This window comes from Oryctolagus cuniculus, chromosome 12, assembly GCF_964237555.1.
Source record: "Oryctolagus cuniculus chromosome 12, mOryCun1.1, whole genome shotgun sequence".
Taxonomy (NCBI): domain Eukaryota; kingdom Metazoa; phylum Chordata; class Mammalia; order Lagomorpha; family Leporidae; genus Oryctolagus; species Oryctolagus cuniculus.
The window spans coordinates 99,102,396-99,115,890 of record NC_091443.1 but is presented as its reverse complement, the minus strand read 5'-3'; the positions used below and the strand labels follow the sequence as shown (position 1 = coordinate 99,115,890).

The 13,495-nt window shown below is 70.2% G+C and overlaps 1 protein-coding gene across 20 annotated transcripts in view; it reads right to left on the bottom strand.

Moving 5' to 3' along the window:
• The window catches only part of LOC103346732 (uncharacterized), a 94,900-nt gene that overhangs the window by 39,469 nt on the left and 41,936 nt on the right, over positions 1 to 13,495 (bottom strand). For all 20 annotated transcript variants that reach the window (XR_011381005.1, XR_011381006.1, XM_070054507.1 and 17 more), the window contains 13 exons: positions 12,965 to 13,146; positions 11,854 to 11,908; positions 10,872 to 11,053; positions 9,756 to 9,810; positions 8,768 to 8,949; positions 7,649 to 7,703; positions 6,661 to 6,842; positions 5,542 to 5,596; positions 4,554 to 4,735; positions 3,435 to 3,489; positions 2,447 to 2,628; positions 1,328 to 1,382; positions 340 to 521 (listed from right to left, as the gene is read on the bottom strand). Coding sequence is in view for 18 of the 20 variants with exons in the window: in XM_070054507.1 (XP_069910608.1) it covers positions 340 to 521; positions 1,328 to 1,382; positions 2,447 to 2,628; positions 3,435 to 3,489; positions 4,554 to 4,735; positions 5,542 to 5,596; positions 6,661 to 6,842; positions 7,649 to 7,703; positions 8,768 to 8,949; positions 9,756 to 9,810; positions 10,872 to 11,053; positions 11,854 to 11,908; positions 12,965 to 13,146 (1,604 nt within the window). In the remaining 2 variants the exon portion in view is untranslated. The remainder of the gene's footprint in view (positions 1 to 339; positions 522 to 1,327; positions 1,383 to 2,446; positions 2,629 to 3,434; positions 3,490 to 4,553; positions 4,736 to 5,541; positions 5,597 to 6,660; positions 6,843 to 7,648; positions 7,704 to 8,767; positions 8,950 to 9,755; positions 9,811 to 10,871; positions 11,054 to 11,853; positions 11,909 to 12,964; positions 13,147 to 13,495) is intronic.

Genomic DNA, 13,495 nt, shown 5'->3' with positions numbered 1-13,495 from the left:
CCTGCCCTGGAATAGCCTCCGGGGCCGCAACCACGTGCCCCGCGGGACCTGGCAGGCTGCGTGTCAGGCAGGGCCAAACAGTGTGACCCACACCCCAGAGGCAGGCCCGACCCGGACACCGCAGTGAACGTGGATATGCTTCACACCCACCACCCATGGGGTCTCACAAGACCCGGGCCCTGTGTGCCGGCCCCCCCGCTCCACCCGCCCCCGCCCCGCTTCAGGCGGCCCTGTGCCCCGGGACTCAGCCTCGCGGCTGGCTCCGCGAAGGAAGACTGGCGCTGTCCAGGGACGAGCCCCAGTGGCTCAGCGGGGACACCGTGCCCCGGGAGGACTCACCGAACATGTCTATGGTCTGGAAGATGTGGCATTCCTCCCGCCGGAGGCCCCAGGCACTGTCACAGACCTGGAAGTAAGCCACGGCCACGTGCCCGGCCGCAGGACACGGCCAACGGGGTCCCGCGATGGCTGCACGTGGGACAGGGAACTGCCCCAGCCGGGGCAGCTCGAGTTCGGGCCCGCTGGGGTGGGAAGGAAAACCACAGCAGGGTCACCAACGCGGCAGGTGGTCGAGCCCCGGGCCCTGCCTGCCGGCCCAGGGAAGCCAGTGCCTGCGTGGCTATGGGCACGTGGGCCCCAGAGGCGGTCCTCGTCCCCCGCCACAGGCCAGCTCTCAGCTCTGCAGGGGTTGCTGGAGAGAGCCGCGGACTGAGCCGCAGGCACGGCCGGGCCGGGGCCGGGCAGACAATGGACTCGGACCCCAGAGCTCTGACCCCGCCCAAAGCACTCCAGGACCCTCGCAGGAGCTCTGCGGCACGCATCGACTGCCCAGGCCGCACCTGGCACCACCAATGCACCTGGCTTGTCGAGGTGGCACAGCCCTCTGGCCACCGTCAGAACCCCTCCCCCACCACAGTCTGCCTCCGCAGCCTCTGTGGAGTGGCCCAGGATTCCCCGAGGACCCGTCCCCGTGCCGCCCAGCGAAGGCTGAGTGATGTGGTTGGGTCGTGACTGCGGGCCAGACTCCGGTCAGCCTCCGCGTGGAAAGCGGGACAGCCACCCGGACTGCAGGACGTCCTACGGGGCCACTGGGTCCGCACGGATCCCGGGACGGCCTCCCCAGGGGTGGGGGCAGGCCACAGCCCCCTCCGTGTCACTCGCACGCTTGGAGGCCATGCTGCCACCGGGCCCATAGACACACGGGGCCGAGGGGGGCAGTGGGTGTGCGGGCACCACGCGGCCCAGCCCTGGGCCTCCCGGGATAGCGGGGAAGTCTGCCCGGGATCCCAGCCCCGGGGCGGGGCCTTCACGGGGTCGGGAGACCTACCTGGGCAGGGCAGGACCTAGGGAAGGCCGCTCCCGATCCAGAGCCGTCGGGCCGACTGCGAATCGAATGAGACAGGGAAGGCCCCACTGAGGACTAGGCTTACCCACGCACAGGCCAGGACGTCCACACCCCCTAAAGGACGGTCCGTCGTCTGGGTGGCTCGAGGCTTGCCGGGAGGCAGGGCGCTGAGTCTCCAGGCACTGGCCTGGACTGGCGCCCGCCTGCCATGGGGGCTCTGGACCGCCCTTCAACCGCCCCACCTCTCCTGGCAGGGCCCTAAGGAAGCCTTCACACGCACCGGACCCCAGCTCAGTGTCCCGGGGCGCCCATCTCCGCCCTGGGCTGCAGACAGCAGAAATCTAACCCCGACCCACACAATTCCAAGGGCAGCGTAGGCGGCACAGCGGACTCTCCCTGCCCGCTCTGCCAGTCGCTGGGCGGGGGACACCCAACACCCACAGGACCCCTGGGTCTCTCAACTGCCGGGCTTCCCAGACAGAATGCTGTGGTCGCTGGGAGAGGCGTCGAGGCCGGCGACTCAGGCCTCCCCCCGGCACACGGAACACCCAGGGCACGCAGAGCGTTCCAGAGCGCTCTGGCGCGCGGCGCTCCGCCAGCTGATGCGAAAGCCAGGGACCACTTGTCTGCTTGCCACAGCTGGGAGCTGCGGCTTTCAGGGGCTGTCTGCGGGTTGGGAAGGAAGCAGGCTGAAGGCTGCTGGCGTGGCCCCCTCTTCCTAGCCAGCCTGAAGCGCGCAGGCTTGCGGGCGCTGGCGCTGGCCCTGCCCTGGAATAGCCTCCGGGGCCGCAACCACGTGCCCCGCGGGACCTGGCAGGCTGCGTGTCAGGCAGGGCCAAACAGTGTGACCCACACCCCAGAGGCAGGCCCGACCCGGACACCGCAGTGAACGTGGATATGCTTCACACCCACCACCCATGGGGTCTCACAAGACCCGGGCCCTGTGTGCCGGCCCCCCCGCTCCACCCGCCCCCGCCCCGCTTCAGGCGGCCCTGTGCCCCGGGACTCAGCCTCGCGGCTGGCTCCGCGAAGGAAGACTGGCGCTGTCCAGGGATGAGCCCCAGTGGCTCAGCGGGGACACCCTGCCCCGGGAGGACTCACCGAACATGTCTATGGTCTGGAAGATGTGGCATTCCTCCCGCCGGAGGCCCCAGGCACTGTCACAGACCTGGAAGTAAGCCACGGCCACGTGCCCGGCCGCAGGACACGGCCAACGGGGTCCCGCGATGGCTGCACGTGGGACAGGGAACTGCCCCAGCCGGGGCAGCTCGAGTTCGGGCCCGCTGGGGTGGGAAGGAAAACCACAGCAGGGTCACCAACGCGGCAGGTGGTCGAGCCCCGGGCCCTGCCTGCCGGCCCAGGGAAGCCAGTGCGTGCGTGGCTATGGGCACGTGGGCCCCAGAGGCGGTCCTCGTCCCCCGCCACAGGCCAGCTCTCAGCTCTGAAGGGGTTGCTGGAGAGAGCCGCGGACTGAGCCGCAGGCACGGCCGGGCCGGGGCCGGGCAGACAATGGACTCGGACCCCAGAGCTCTGACCCCGCCCAAAGCACTCCAGGACCCTCGCAGGAGCTCTGCGGCACGCATCGACTGCCCAGGCCGCACCTGGCACCACCAATGCACCTGGCTTGTCGAGGTGGCACAGCCCTCTGGCCACCGTCAGAACCCCTCCCCCACCACAGTCTGCCTCCGCAGCCTCTGTGGAGTGGCCCAGGATTCCCCGAGGACCCGTCCCCGTGCCGCCCAGCGAAGGCTGAGTGATGTGGTTGGGTCGTGACTGCGGGCCAGGCTCCGGTCAGCCTCCGCGTGGAAAGCGGGACAGCCACCCGGACTGCAGGACGTCCTACGGGGCCACTGGGTCCGCACGGATCCCGGGACGGCCTCCCCAGGGGTGGGGGCAGGCCACAGCCCTCTCCGTGTCACTCGCACGCTTGGAGGCCATGCTGCCACCGGGCCCATAGACACACGGGGCCGAGGGGGGCAGTGGGTGTGCGGGCACCACGCGGCCCAGCCCTGGGCCTCCCGGGATAGCGGGGAAGTCTGCCCGGGATCCCAGCCCCGGGGCGGGGCCTTCACGGGGTCGGGAGACCTACCTGGGCAGGGCAGGACCTAGGGAAGGCCGCTCCCGATCCAGAGCCGTCGGGCCGACTGCGAATCGAATGAGACAGGGAAGGCCCCACTGAGGACTAGGCTTACCCACGCACAGGCCAGGACGTCCACACCCCCTAAAGGACGGTCCGTCGTCTGGGTGGCTCGAGGCTTGCCGGGAGGCAGGGCGCTGAGTCTCCAGGCACTGGCCTGGACTGGCGCCCGCCTGCCATGGGGGCTCTGGACCGCCCTTCAACCGCCCCACCTCACGTGGCAGGGCCCTAAGGAAGCCTTCACACGCACCGGACCCCAGCTCAGTGTCCCGGGGCGCCCATCTCCGCCCTGGGCTGCAGACAGCAGAAATCTAACCCCGACCCACACAATTCCAAGGGCAGCGTAGGCGGCACAGCGGACTCTCCCTGCCCGCTCTGCCAGTCGCTGGGCGGGGGACACCCAACACCCACAGGACCCCTGGGTCTCTCAACTGCCGGGCTTCCCAGACAGAATGCTGTGGTCGCTGGGAGAGGCGTCGAGGCCGGCGACTCAGGCCTCCCCCCGGCACACGGAACACCCAGGGCACGCAGAGCGTTCCAGAGCGCTCTGGCGCGCGGCGCTCCGCCAGCTGATGCGAAAGCCAGGGACCACTTGTCTGCTTGCCACAGCTGGGAGCTGCGGCTTTCAGGGGCTGTCTGCGGGTTGGGAAGGAAGCAGGCTGAAGGCTGCTGGCGTGGCCCCCTCTTCCTAGCCAGCCTGAAGCGCGCAGGCTTGCGGGCGCTGGCGCTGGCCCTGCCCTGGAATAGCCTCCGGGGCCGCAACCACGTGCCCCGCGGGACCTGGCAGGCTGCGTGTCAGGCAGGGCCAAACAGTGTGACCCACACCCCAGAGGCAGGCCCGACCCGGACACCGCAGTGAACGTGGATATGCTTCACACCCACCACCCATGGGGTCTCACAAGACCCGGGCCCTGTGTGCCGGCCCCCCCGCTCCACCCGCCCCCGCCCCGCTTCAGGCGGCCCTGTGCCCCGGGACTCAGCCTCGCGGCTGGCTCCGCGAAGGAAGACTGGCGCTGTCCAGGGATGAGCCCCAGTGGCTCAGCGGGGACACCCTGCCCCGGGAGGACTCACCGAACATGTCTATGGTCTGGAAGATGTGGCATTCCTCCCGCCGGAGGCCCCAGGCACTGTCACAGACCTGGAAGTAAGCCACGGCCACGTGCCCGGCCGCAGGACACGGCCAACGGGGTCCCGCGATGGCTGCACGTGGGACAGGGAACTGCCCCAGCCGGGGCAGCTCGAGTTCGGGCCCGCTGGGGTGGGAAGGAAAACCACAGCAGGGTCACCAACGCGGCAGGTGGTCGAGCCCCGGGCCCTGCCTGCCGGCCCAGGGAAGCCAGTGCGTGCGTGGCTATGGGCACGTGGGCCCCAGAGGCGGTCCTCGTCCCCCGCCACAGGCCAGCTCTCAGCTCTGAAGGGGTTGCTGGAGAGAGCCGCGGACTGAGCCGCAGGCACGGCCGGGCCGGGGCCGGGCAGACAATGGACTCGGACCCCAGAGCTCTGACCCCGCCCAAAGCACTCCAGGACCCTTGCAGGAGCTCTGCGGCACGCATCGACTGCCCAGGCCGCACCTGGCACCACCAATGCACCTGGCTTGTCGAGGTGGCACAGCCCTCTGGCCACCGTCAGAACCCCTCCCCCACCACAGTCTGCCTCCGCAGCCTCTGTGGAGTGGCCCAGGATTCCCCGAGGACCCGTCCCCGTGCCGCCCAGCGAAGGCTGAGTGATGTGGTTGGGTCGTGACTGCGGGCCAGACTCCGGTCAGCCTCCGCGTGGAAAGCGGGACAGCCACCCGGACTGCAGGACGTCCTACGGGGCCACTGGGTCCGCACGGATCCCGGGACGGCCTCCCCAGGGGTGGGGGCAGGCCACAGCCCTCTCCGTGTCACTCGCACGCTTGGAGGCCATGCTGCCACCGGGCCCATAGACACACGGGGCCGAGGGGGGCAGTGGGTGTGCGGGCACCACGCGGCCCAGCCCTGGGCCTCCCGGGATAGCGGGGAAGTCTGCCCGGGATCCCAGCCCCGGGGCGGGGCCTTCACGGGGTCGGGAGACCTACCTGGGCAGGGCAGGACCTAGGGAAGGCCGCTCCCGATCCAGAGCCGTCGGGCCGACTGCGAATCGAATGAGACAGGGAAGGCCCCACTGAGGACTAGGCTTACCCACGCACAGGCCAGGACGTCCACACCCCCTAAAGGACGGTCCGTCGTCTGGGTGGCTCGAGGCTTGCCGGGAGGCAGGGCGCTGAGTCTCCAGGCACTGGCCTGGACTGGCGCCCGCCTGCCATGGGGGCTCTGGACCGCCCTTCAACCGCCCCACCTCACGTGGCAGGGCCCTAAGGAAGCCTTCACACGCACCGGACCCCAGCTCAGTGTCCCGGGGCGCCCATCTCCGCCCTGGGCTGCAGACAGCAGAAATCTAACCCCGACCCACACAATTCCAAGGGCAGCGTAGGCGGCACAGCGGACTCTCCCTGCCCGCTCTGCCAGTCGCTGGGCGGGGGACACCCAACACCCACAGGACCCCTGGGTCTCTCAACTGCCGGGCTTCCCAGACAGAATGCTGTGGTCGCTGGGAGAGGCGTCGAGGCCGGCGACTCAGGCCTCCCCCCGGCACACGGAACACCCAGGGCACGCAGAGCGTTCCAGAGCGCTCTGGCGCGCGGCGCTCCGCCAGCTGATGCGAAAGCCAGGGACCACTTGTCTGCTTGCCACAGCTGGGAGCTGCGGCTTTCAGGGGCTGTCTGCGGGTTGGGAAGGAAGCAGGCTGAAGGCTGCTGGCGTGGCCCCCTCTTCCTAGCCAGCCTGAAGCGCGCAGGCTTGCGGGCGCTGGCGCTGGCCCTGCCCTGGAATAGCCTCCGGGGCCGCAACCACGTGCCCCGCGGGACCTGGCAGGCTGCGTGTCAGGCAGGGCCAAACAGTGTGACCCACACCCCAGAGGCAGGCCCGACCCGGACACCGCAGTGAACGTGGATATGCTTCACACCCACCACCCATGGGGTCTCACAAGACCCGGGCCCTGTGTGCCGGCCCCCCCGCTCCACCCGCCCCCGCCCCGCTTCAGGCGGCCCTGTGCCCCGGGACTCAGCCTCGCGGCTGGCTCCGCGAAGGAAGACTGGCGCTGTCCAGGGATGAGCCCCAGTGGCTCAGCGGGGACACCCTGCCCCGGGAGGACTCACCGAACATGTCTATGGTCTGGAAGATGTGGCATTCCTCCCGCCGGAGGCCCCAGGCACTGTCACAGACCTGGAAGTAAGCCACGGCCACGTGCCCGGCCGCAGGACACGGCCAACGGGGTCCCGCGATGGCTGCACGTGGGACAGGGAACTGCCCCAGCCGGGGCAGCTCGAGTTCGGGCCCGCTGGGGTGGGAAGGAAAACCACAGCAGGGTCACCAACGCGGCAGGTGGTCGAGCCCCGGGCCCTGCCTGCCGGCCCAGGGAAGCCAGTGCCTGCGTGGCTATGGGCACGTGGGCCCCAGAGGCGGTCCTCGTCCCCCGCCACAGGCCAGCTCTCAGCTCTGAAGGGGTTGCTGGAGAGAGCCGCGGACTGAGCCGCAGGCACGGCCGGGCCGGGGCCGGGCAGACAATGGACTCGGACCCCAGAGCTCTGACCCCGCCCAAAGCACTCCAGGACCCTCGCAGGAGCTCTGCGGCACGCATCGACTGCCCAGGCCGCACCTGGCACCACCAATGCACCTGGCTTGTCGAGGTGGCACAGCCCTCTGGCCACCGTCAGAACCCCTCCCCCACCACAGTCTGCCTCCGCAGCCTCTGTGGAGTGGCCCAGGATTCCCCGAGGACCCGTCCCCGTGCCGCCCAGCGAAGGCTGAGTGATGTGGTTGGGTCGTGACTGCGGGCCAGACTCCGGTCAGCCTCCGCGTGGAAAGCGGGACAGCCACCCGGACTGCAGGACGTCCTACGGGGCCACTGGGTCCGCACGGATCCCGGGACGGCCTCCCCAGGGGTGGGGGCAGGCCACAGCCCTCTCCGTGTCACTCGCACGCTTGGAGGCCATGCTGCCACCGGGCCCATAGACACACGGGGCCGAGGGGGGCAGTGGGTGTGCGGGCACCACGCGGCCCAGCCCTGGGCCTCCCGGGATAGCGGGGAAGTCTGCCCGGGATCCCAGCCCCGGGGCGGGGCCTTCACGGGGTCGGGAGACCTACCTGGGCAGGGCAGGACCTAGGGAAGGCCGCTCCCGATCCAGAGCCGTCGGGCCGACTGCGAATCGAATGAGACAGGGAAGGCCCCACTGAGGACTAGGCTTACCCACGCACAGGCCAGGACGTCCACACCCCCTAAAGGACGGTCCGTCGTCTGGGTGGCTCGAGGCTTGCCGGGAGGCAGGGCGCTGAGTCTCCAGGCACTGGCCTGGACTGGCGCCCGCCTGCCATGGGGGCTCTGGACCGCCCTTCAACCGCCCCACCTCACGTGGCAGGGCCCTAAGGAAGCCTTCACACGCACCGGACCCCAGCTCAGTGTCCCGGGGCGCCCATCTCCGCCCTGGGCTGCAGACAGCAGAAATCTAACCCCGACCCACACAATTCCAAGGGCAGCGTAGGCGGCACAGCGGACTCTCCCTGCCCGCTCTGCCAGTCGCTGGGCGGGGGACACCCAACACCCACAGGACCCCTGGGTCTCTCAACTGCCGGGCTTCCCAGACAGAATGCTGTGGTCGCTGGGAGAGGCGTCGAGGCCGGCGACTCAGGCCTCCCCCCGGCACACGGAACACCCAGGGCACGCAGAGCGTTCCAGAGCGCTCTGGCGCGCGGCGCTCCGCCAGCTGATGCGAAAGCCAGGGACCACTTGTCTGCTTGCCACAGCTGGGAGCTGCGGCTTTCAGGGGCTGTCTGCGGGTTGGGAAGGAAGCAGGCTGAAGGCTGCTGGCGTGGCCCCCTCTTCCTAGCCAGCCTGAAGCGCGCAGGCTTGCGGGCGCTGGCGCTGGCCCTGCCCTGGAATAGCCTCCGGGGCCGCAACCACGTGCCCCGCGGGACCTGGCAGGCTGCGTGTCAGGCAGGGCCAAACAGTGTGACCCACACCCCAGAGGCAGGCCCGACCCGGACACCGCAGTGAACGTGGATATGCTTCACACCCACCACCCATGGGGTCTCACAAGACCCGGGCCCTGTGTGCCGGCCCCCCCGCTCCACCCGCCCCCGCCCCGCTTCAGGCGGCCCTGTGCCCCGGGACTCAGCCTCGCGGCTGGCTCCGCGAAGGAAGACTGGCGCTGTCCAGGGATGAGCCCCAGTGGCTCAGCGGGGACACCGTGCCCCGGGAGGACTCACCGAACATGTCTATGGTCTGGAAGATGTGGCATTCCTCCCGCCGGAGGCCCCAGGCACTGTCACAGACCTGGAAGTAAGCCACGGCCACGTGCCCGGCCGCAGGACACGGCCAACGGGGTCCCGCGATGGCTGCACGTGGGACAGGGAACTGCCCCAGCCGGGGCAGCTCGAGTTCGGGCCCGCTGGGGTGGGAAGGAAAACCACAGCAGGGTCACCAACGCGGCAGGTGGTCGAGCCCCGGGCCCTGCCTGCCGGCCCAGGGAAGCCAGTGCCTGCGTGGCTATGGGCACGTGGGCCCCAGAGGCGGTCCTCGTCCCCCGCCACAGGCCAGCTCTCAGCTCTGAAGGGGTTGCTGGAGAGAGCCGCGGACTGAGCCGCAGGCACGGCCGGGCCGGGGCCGGGCAGACAATGGACTCGGACCCCAGAGCTCTGACCCCGCCCAAAGCACTCCAGGACCCTCGCAGGAGCTCTGCGGCACGCATCGACTGCCCAGGCCGCACCTGGCACCACCAATGCACCTGGCTTGTCGAGGTGGCACAGCCCTCTGGCCACCGTCAGAACCCCTCCCCCACCACAGTCTGCCTCCGCAGCCTCTGTGGAGTGGCCCAGGATTCCCCGAGGACCCGTCCCCGTGCCGCCCAGCGAAGGCTGAGTGATGTGGTTGGGTCGTGACTGCGGGCCAGACTCCGGTCAGCCTCCGCGTGGAAAGCGGGACAGCCACCCGGACTGCAGGACGTCCTACGGGGCCACTGGGTCCGCACGGATCCCGGGACGGCCTCCCCAGGGGTGGGGGCAGGCCACAGCCCTCTCCGTGTCACTCGCACGCTTGGAGGCCATGCTGCCACCGGGCCCATAGACACACGGGGCCGAGGGGGGCAGTGGGTGTGCGGGCACCACGCGGCCCAGCCCTGGGCCTCCCGGGATAGCGGGGAAGTCTGCCCGGGATCCCAGCCCCGGGGCGGGGCCTTCACGGGGTCGGGAGACCTACCTGGGCAGGGCAGGACCTAGGGAAGGCCGCTCCCGATCCAGAGCCGTCGGGCCGACTGCGAATCGAATGAGACAGGGAAGGCCCCACTGAGGACTAGGCTTACCCACGCACAGGCCAGGACGTCCACACCCCCTAAAGGACGGTCCGTCGTCTGGGTGGCTCGAGGCTTGCCGGGAGGCAGGGCGCTGAGTCTCCAGGCACTGGCCTGGACTGGCGCCCGCCTGCCATGGGGGCTCTGGACCGCCCTTCAACCGCCCCACCTCTCCTGGCAGGGCCCTAAGGAAGCCTTCACACGCACCGGACCCCAGCTCAGTGTCCCGGGGCGCCCATCTCCGCCCTGGGCTGCAGACAGCAGAAATCTAACCCCGACCCACACAATTCCAAGGGCAGCGTAGGCGGCACAGCGGACTCTCCCTGCCCGCTCTGCCAGTCGCTGGGCGGGGGACACCCAACACCCACAGGACCCCTGGGTCTCTCAACTGCCGGGCTTCCCAGACAGAATGCTGTGGTCGCTGGGAGAGGCGTCGAGGCCGGCGACTCAGGCCTCCCCCCGGCACACGGAACACCCAGGGCACGCAGAGCGTTCCAGAGCGCTCTGGCGCGCGGCGCTCCGCCAGCTGATGCGAAAGCCAGGGACCACTTGTCTGCTTGCCACAGCTGGGAGCTGCGGCTTTCAGGGGCTGTCTGCGGGTTGGGAAGGAAGCAGGCTGAAGGCTGCTGGCGTGGCCCCCTCTTCCTAGCCAGCCTGAAGCGCGCAGGCTTGCGGGCGCTGGCGCTGGCCCTGCCCTGGAATAGCCTCCGGGGCCGCAACCACGTGCCCCGCGGGACCTGGCAGGCTGCGTGTCAGGCAGGGCCAAACAGTGTGACCCACACCCCAGAGGCAGGCCCGACCCGGACACCGCAGTGAACGTGGATATGCTTCACACCCACCACCCATGGGGTCTCACAAGACCCGGGCCCTGTGTGCCGGCCCCCCCCCTCCACCCGCCCCCCCGCTTCAGGCGGCCCTGTGCCCCGGGACTCAGCCTCGCGGCTGGCTCCGCGAAGGAAGACTGGCGCTGTCCAGGGACGAGCCCCAGTGGCTCAGCGGGGACACCGTGCCCCGGGAGGACTCACCGAACATGTCTATGGTCTGGAAGATGTGGCATTCCTCCCGCCGGAGGCCCCAGGCGCTGTCACAGACCTGGAGGTAAGCCACGGCCACGTGCCCGGCCGCAGGACACGGCCAACGGGGTCCCGCGATGGCTGCACGTGGGACAGGGAACTGCCCCAGCCGGGGCAGCTCGAGTTCGGGCCCGCTGGGGTGGGAAGGAAAACCACAGCAGGGTCACCAACGCGGCAGGTGGTCGACCCCCGGGCCCTGCCTGCCGGCCCAGGGAAGCCAGTGCGTGCGTGGCTATGGGCACGTGGGCCCCAGAGGCGGTCCTCGTCCCCCGCCACAGGCCAGCTCTCAGCTCTGCAGGGGTTGCTGGAGAGAGCCGCGGACTGAGCCGCAGGCACGGCCGGGCCGGGGCCGGGCAGACAATGGACTCGGACCCCAGAGCTCTGACCCCGCCCAAAGCACTCCAGGACCCTCGCAGGAGCTCTGGCGGCACGCATCGACTGCCCAGGCCGCACCTGGCACCACCAATGCACCTGGCTTGTCGAGGTGGCACAGCCCTCGGGCCACCGTCAGAACCCCTCCCCCACCACAGTCTGCCTCCGCAGCCTCTGTGGAGTGGCCCAGGATTCCCCGAGGACCCGTCCGTCCCCGTGCCGCCCACCGAAGGCTGAGTGATGTGGTTGTGTCGTGCCTGCGGGCCAGCCTCCGCGTGGAAAGCGGGACAGCCACCCGGACCGCAGGACGTCCTACGGGGCCACTGGGTGCGCAGGGATCCCGGGACGGCCTCCCCAGGGGTGGGGGCAGGCCACAGCCCCCTCCGTGTCACTCGCACGCTTGGAGGCCGTGCTGCCACCGGGCCCATAGACACACGGGGCCGAGGGGGGCAGTGGGTGTGCGGGCACCACGCGGCCCAGCCCTGGGCCTCCCGGGATAGCGGGGAAGTCTGCCCGGGATCCCAGCCCCGGGGCGGGGCCTTCACGGGGTCGGGAGACCTACCTGGGCAGGGCAGGACCTAGGGAAGGCCGCTCCCGATCCAGAGCCGTCGGGCCGACTGCGAATCGAATGAGACAGGGAAGGCCCCACTGAGGACTAGGCTTACCCACGCACAGGCCAGGACGTCCACACCCCCTAAAGGACGGCCCGTCGTCTTGGTGGCTCGAGGCTTGCCTGGAGGCAGGGCGCTGAGTCTCCAGGCACTGGCCTGGACTGGCGCCCGCCTGCCATGGGGGCTCTGGACCACCCTTCAACCGCCCCACCTCACGGGGCAGGGCCCTAAGGAAGCCTTCACACGCACCGGACCCCAGCTCAGTGTCCTGGGGCGCCCATCTCCGCCCTGGGCTGCCGACAGCAGAAATCTAACCCCGACCCACACAATTCCAAGGGCAGCGTAGGCGGGACAGCGGACTCTCCCTGCCCGCCCTGCCAGTCGCTGGGCGGGGGACACCCAACACCCACAGGACCCCTGGGTCTCTCAACTGCCGGGCTTCCCAGAATGCCGTGGTCGCTGGGAGAGGCGTCGAGGCCGGCGACTCAGGCCTCCCCCCGGCACACGGAACACCCAGGGCACGCAGAGCTGTGGTTCCAGAGCGCTCTGGCGCTCGGCGCTCCGCCAGCTGATGCGAAAGCCAGGGACCACTTGTCTGCTTGCCACAGCTGGGAGCTGTGGCTTTCAGGGGCTGTCTGCGGGTTGGCAAGGAAGCAGGCTGAAGGCTGCTGGCGTGGCCCCCTCTTCCTAGGCAGCCTGTGAAGCGCGCAGGCTTGCGGGCGCTGGCCCTGCCCTGGAATAGCCTCTGGGACCGCAACCACGTGCCCCGCGGGACCTGGCAGGCTGCGTGTCAGGCAGGGCCAAACAGTGTGACCCACACCCCAGAGGCAGGCCCGACCCGGACACCGCAGTGAACGTGGATATGCTTCACACCCACCACCCATGGGGTCTCACAAGACCTGGGCCCTGTGTGCCGGCCCCCCCCTCCACCCGCCCCCCCGCTTCAGGCGGCCCTGTGCCCCGGGACTCAGCCTCGCGGCTGGCTCCGCGAAGGAAGACTGGCGATGTCCAGGGACGAGCCCCAGTGGCTCAGCGGGGACACCGTGCCCCGGGAGGACTCACCGAACATGTCTATGGTCTGGAAGATGTGGCATTCCTCCCGCCGTAGGCCCCAGGCGCTGTCACAGACCTGGAGGTAAGCCACGGCCACGTGCCCGGCCGCAGGACACGGCCAACGGGGTCCCGCGATGGCTGCACATGGGACAGGGAACTGCCCCAGCCGGGGCAGCTCGAGTTCGGGCCCGCTGGGGTGGGAAGGAAAACCACAGCAGGGTCACCAACGCGGCAGGTGGTCGAGCCCCGGGCCCTGCCTGCCGGCCCAGGGAAGCCAGTGCGTGCGTGGCTATGGGCACGTGGGCCCCAGAGGCGGTCCTCGTCCCCCGCCACAGGCCAGCTCTCAGCTCTGCAGGGGTTGCTGGAGACAGCCGCGGACTGAGCCGCAGACACGGCCGGGCCGGGCCGGGCCCGGGCCCGGGGCCGGGGCAAGGCAGACAATGGACTCGGACCCCAGAGCTCTGACCCCGCCCAAAGCACTCCAGGACCCTCGCAGGAGCTCTGCGGCACGCATCGACTGCCTAGGCCGCACCTGGCACC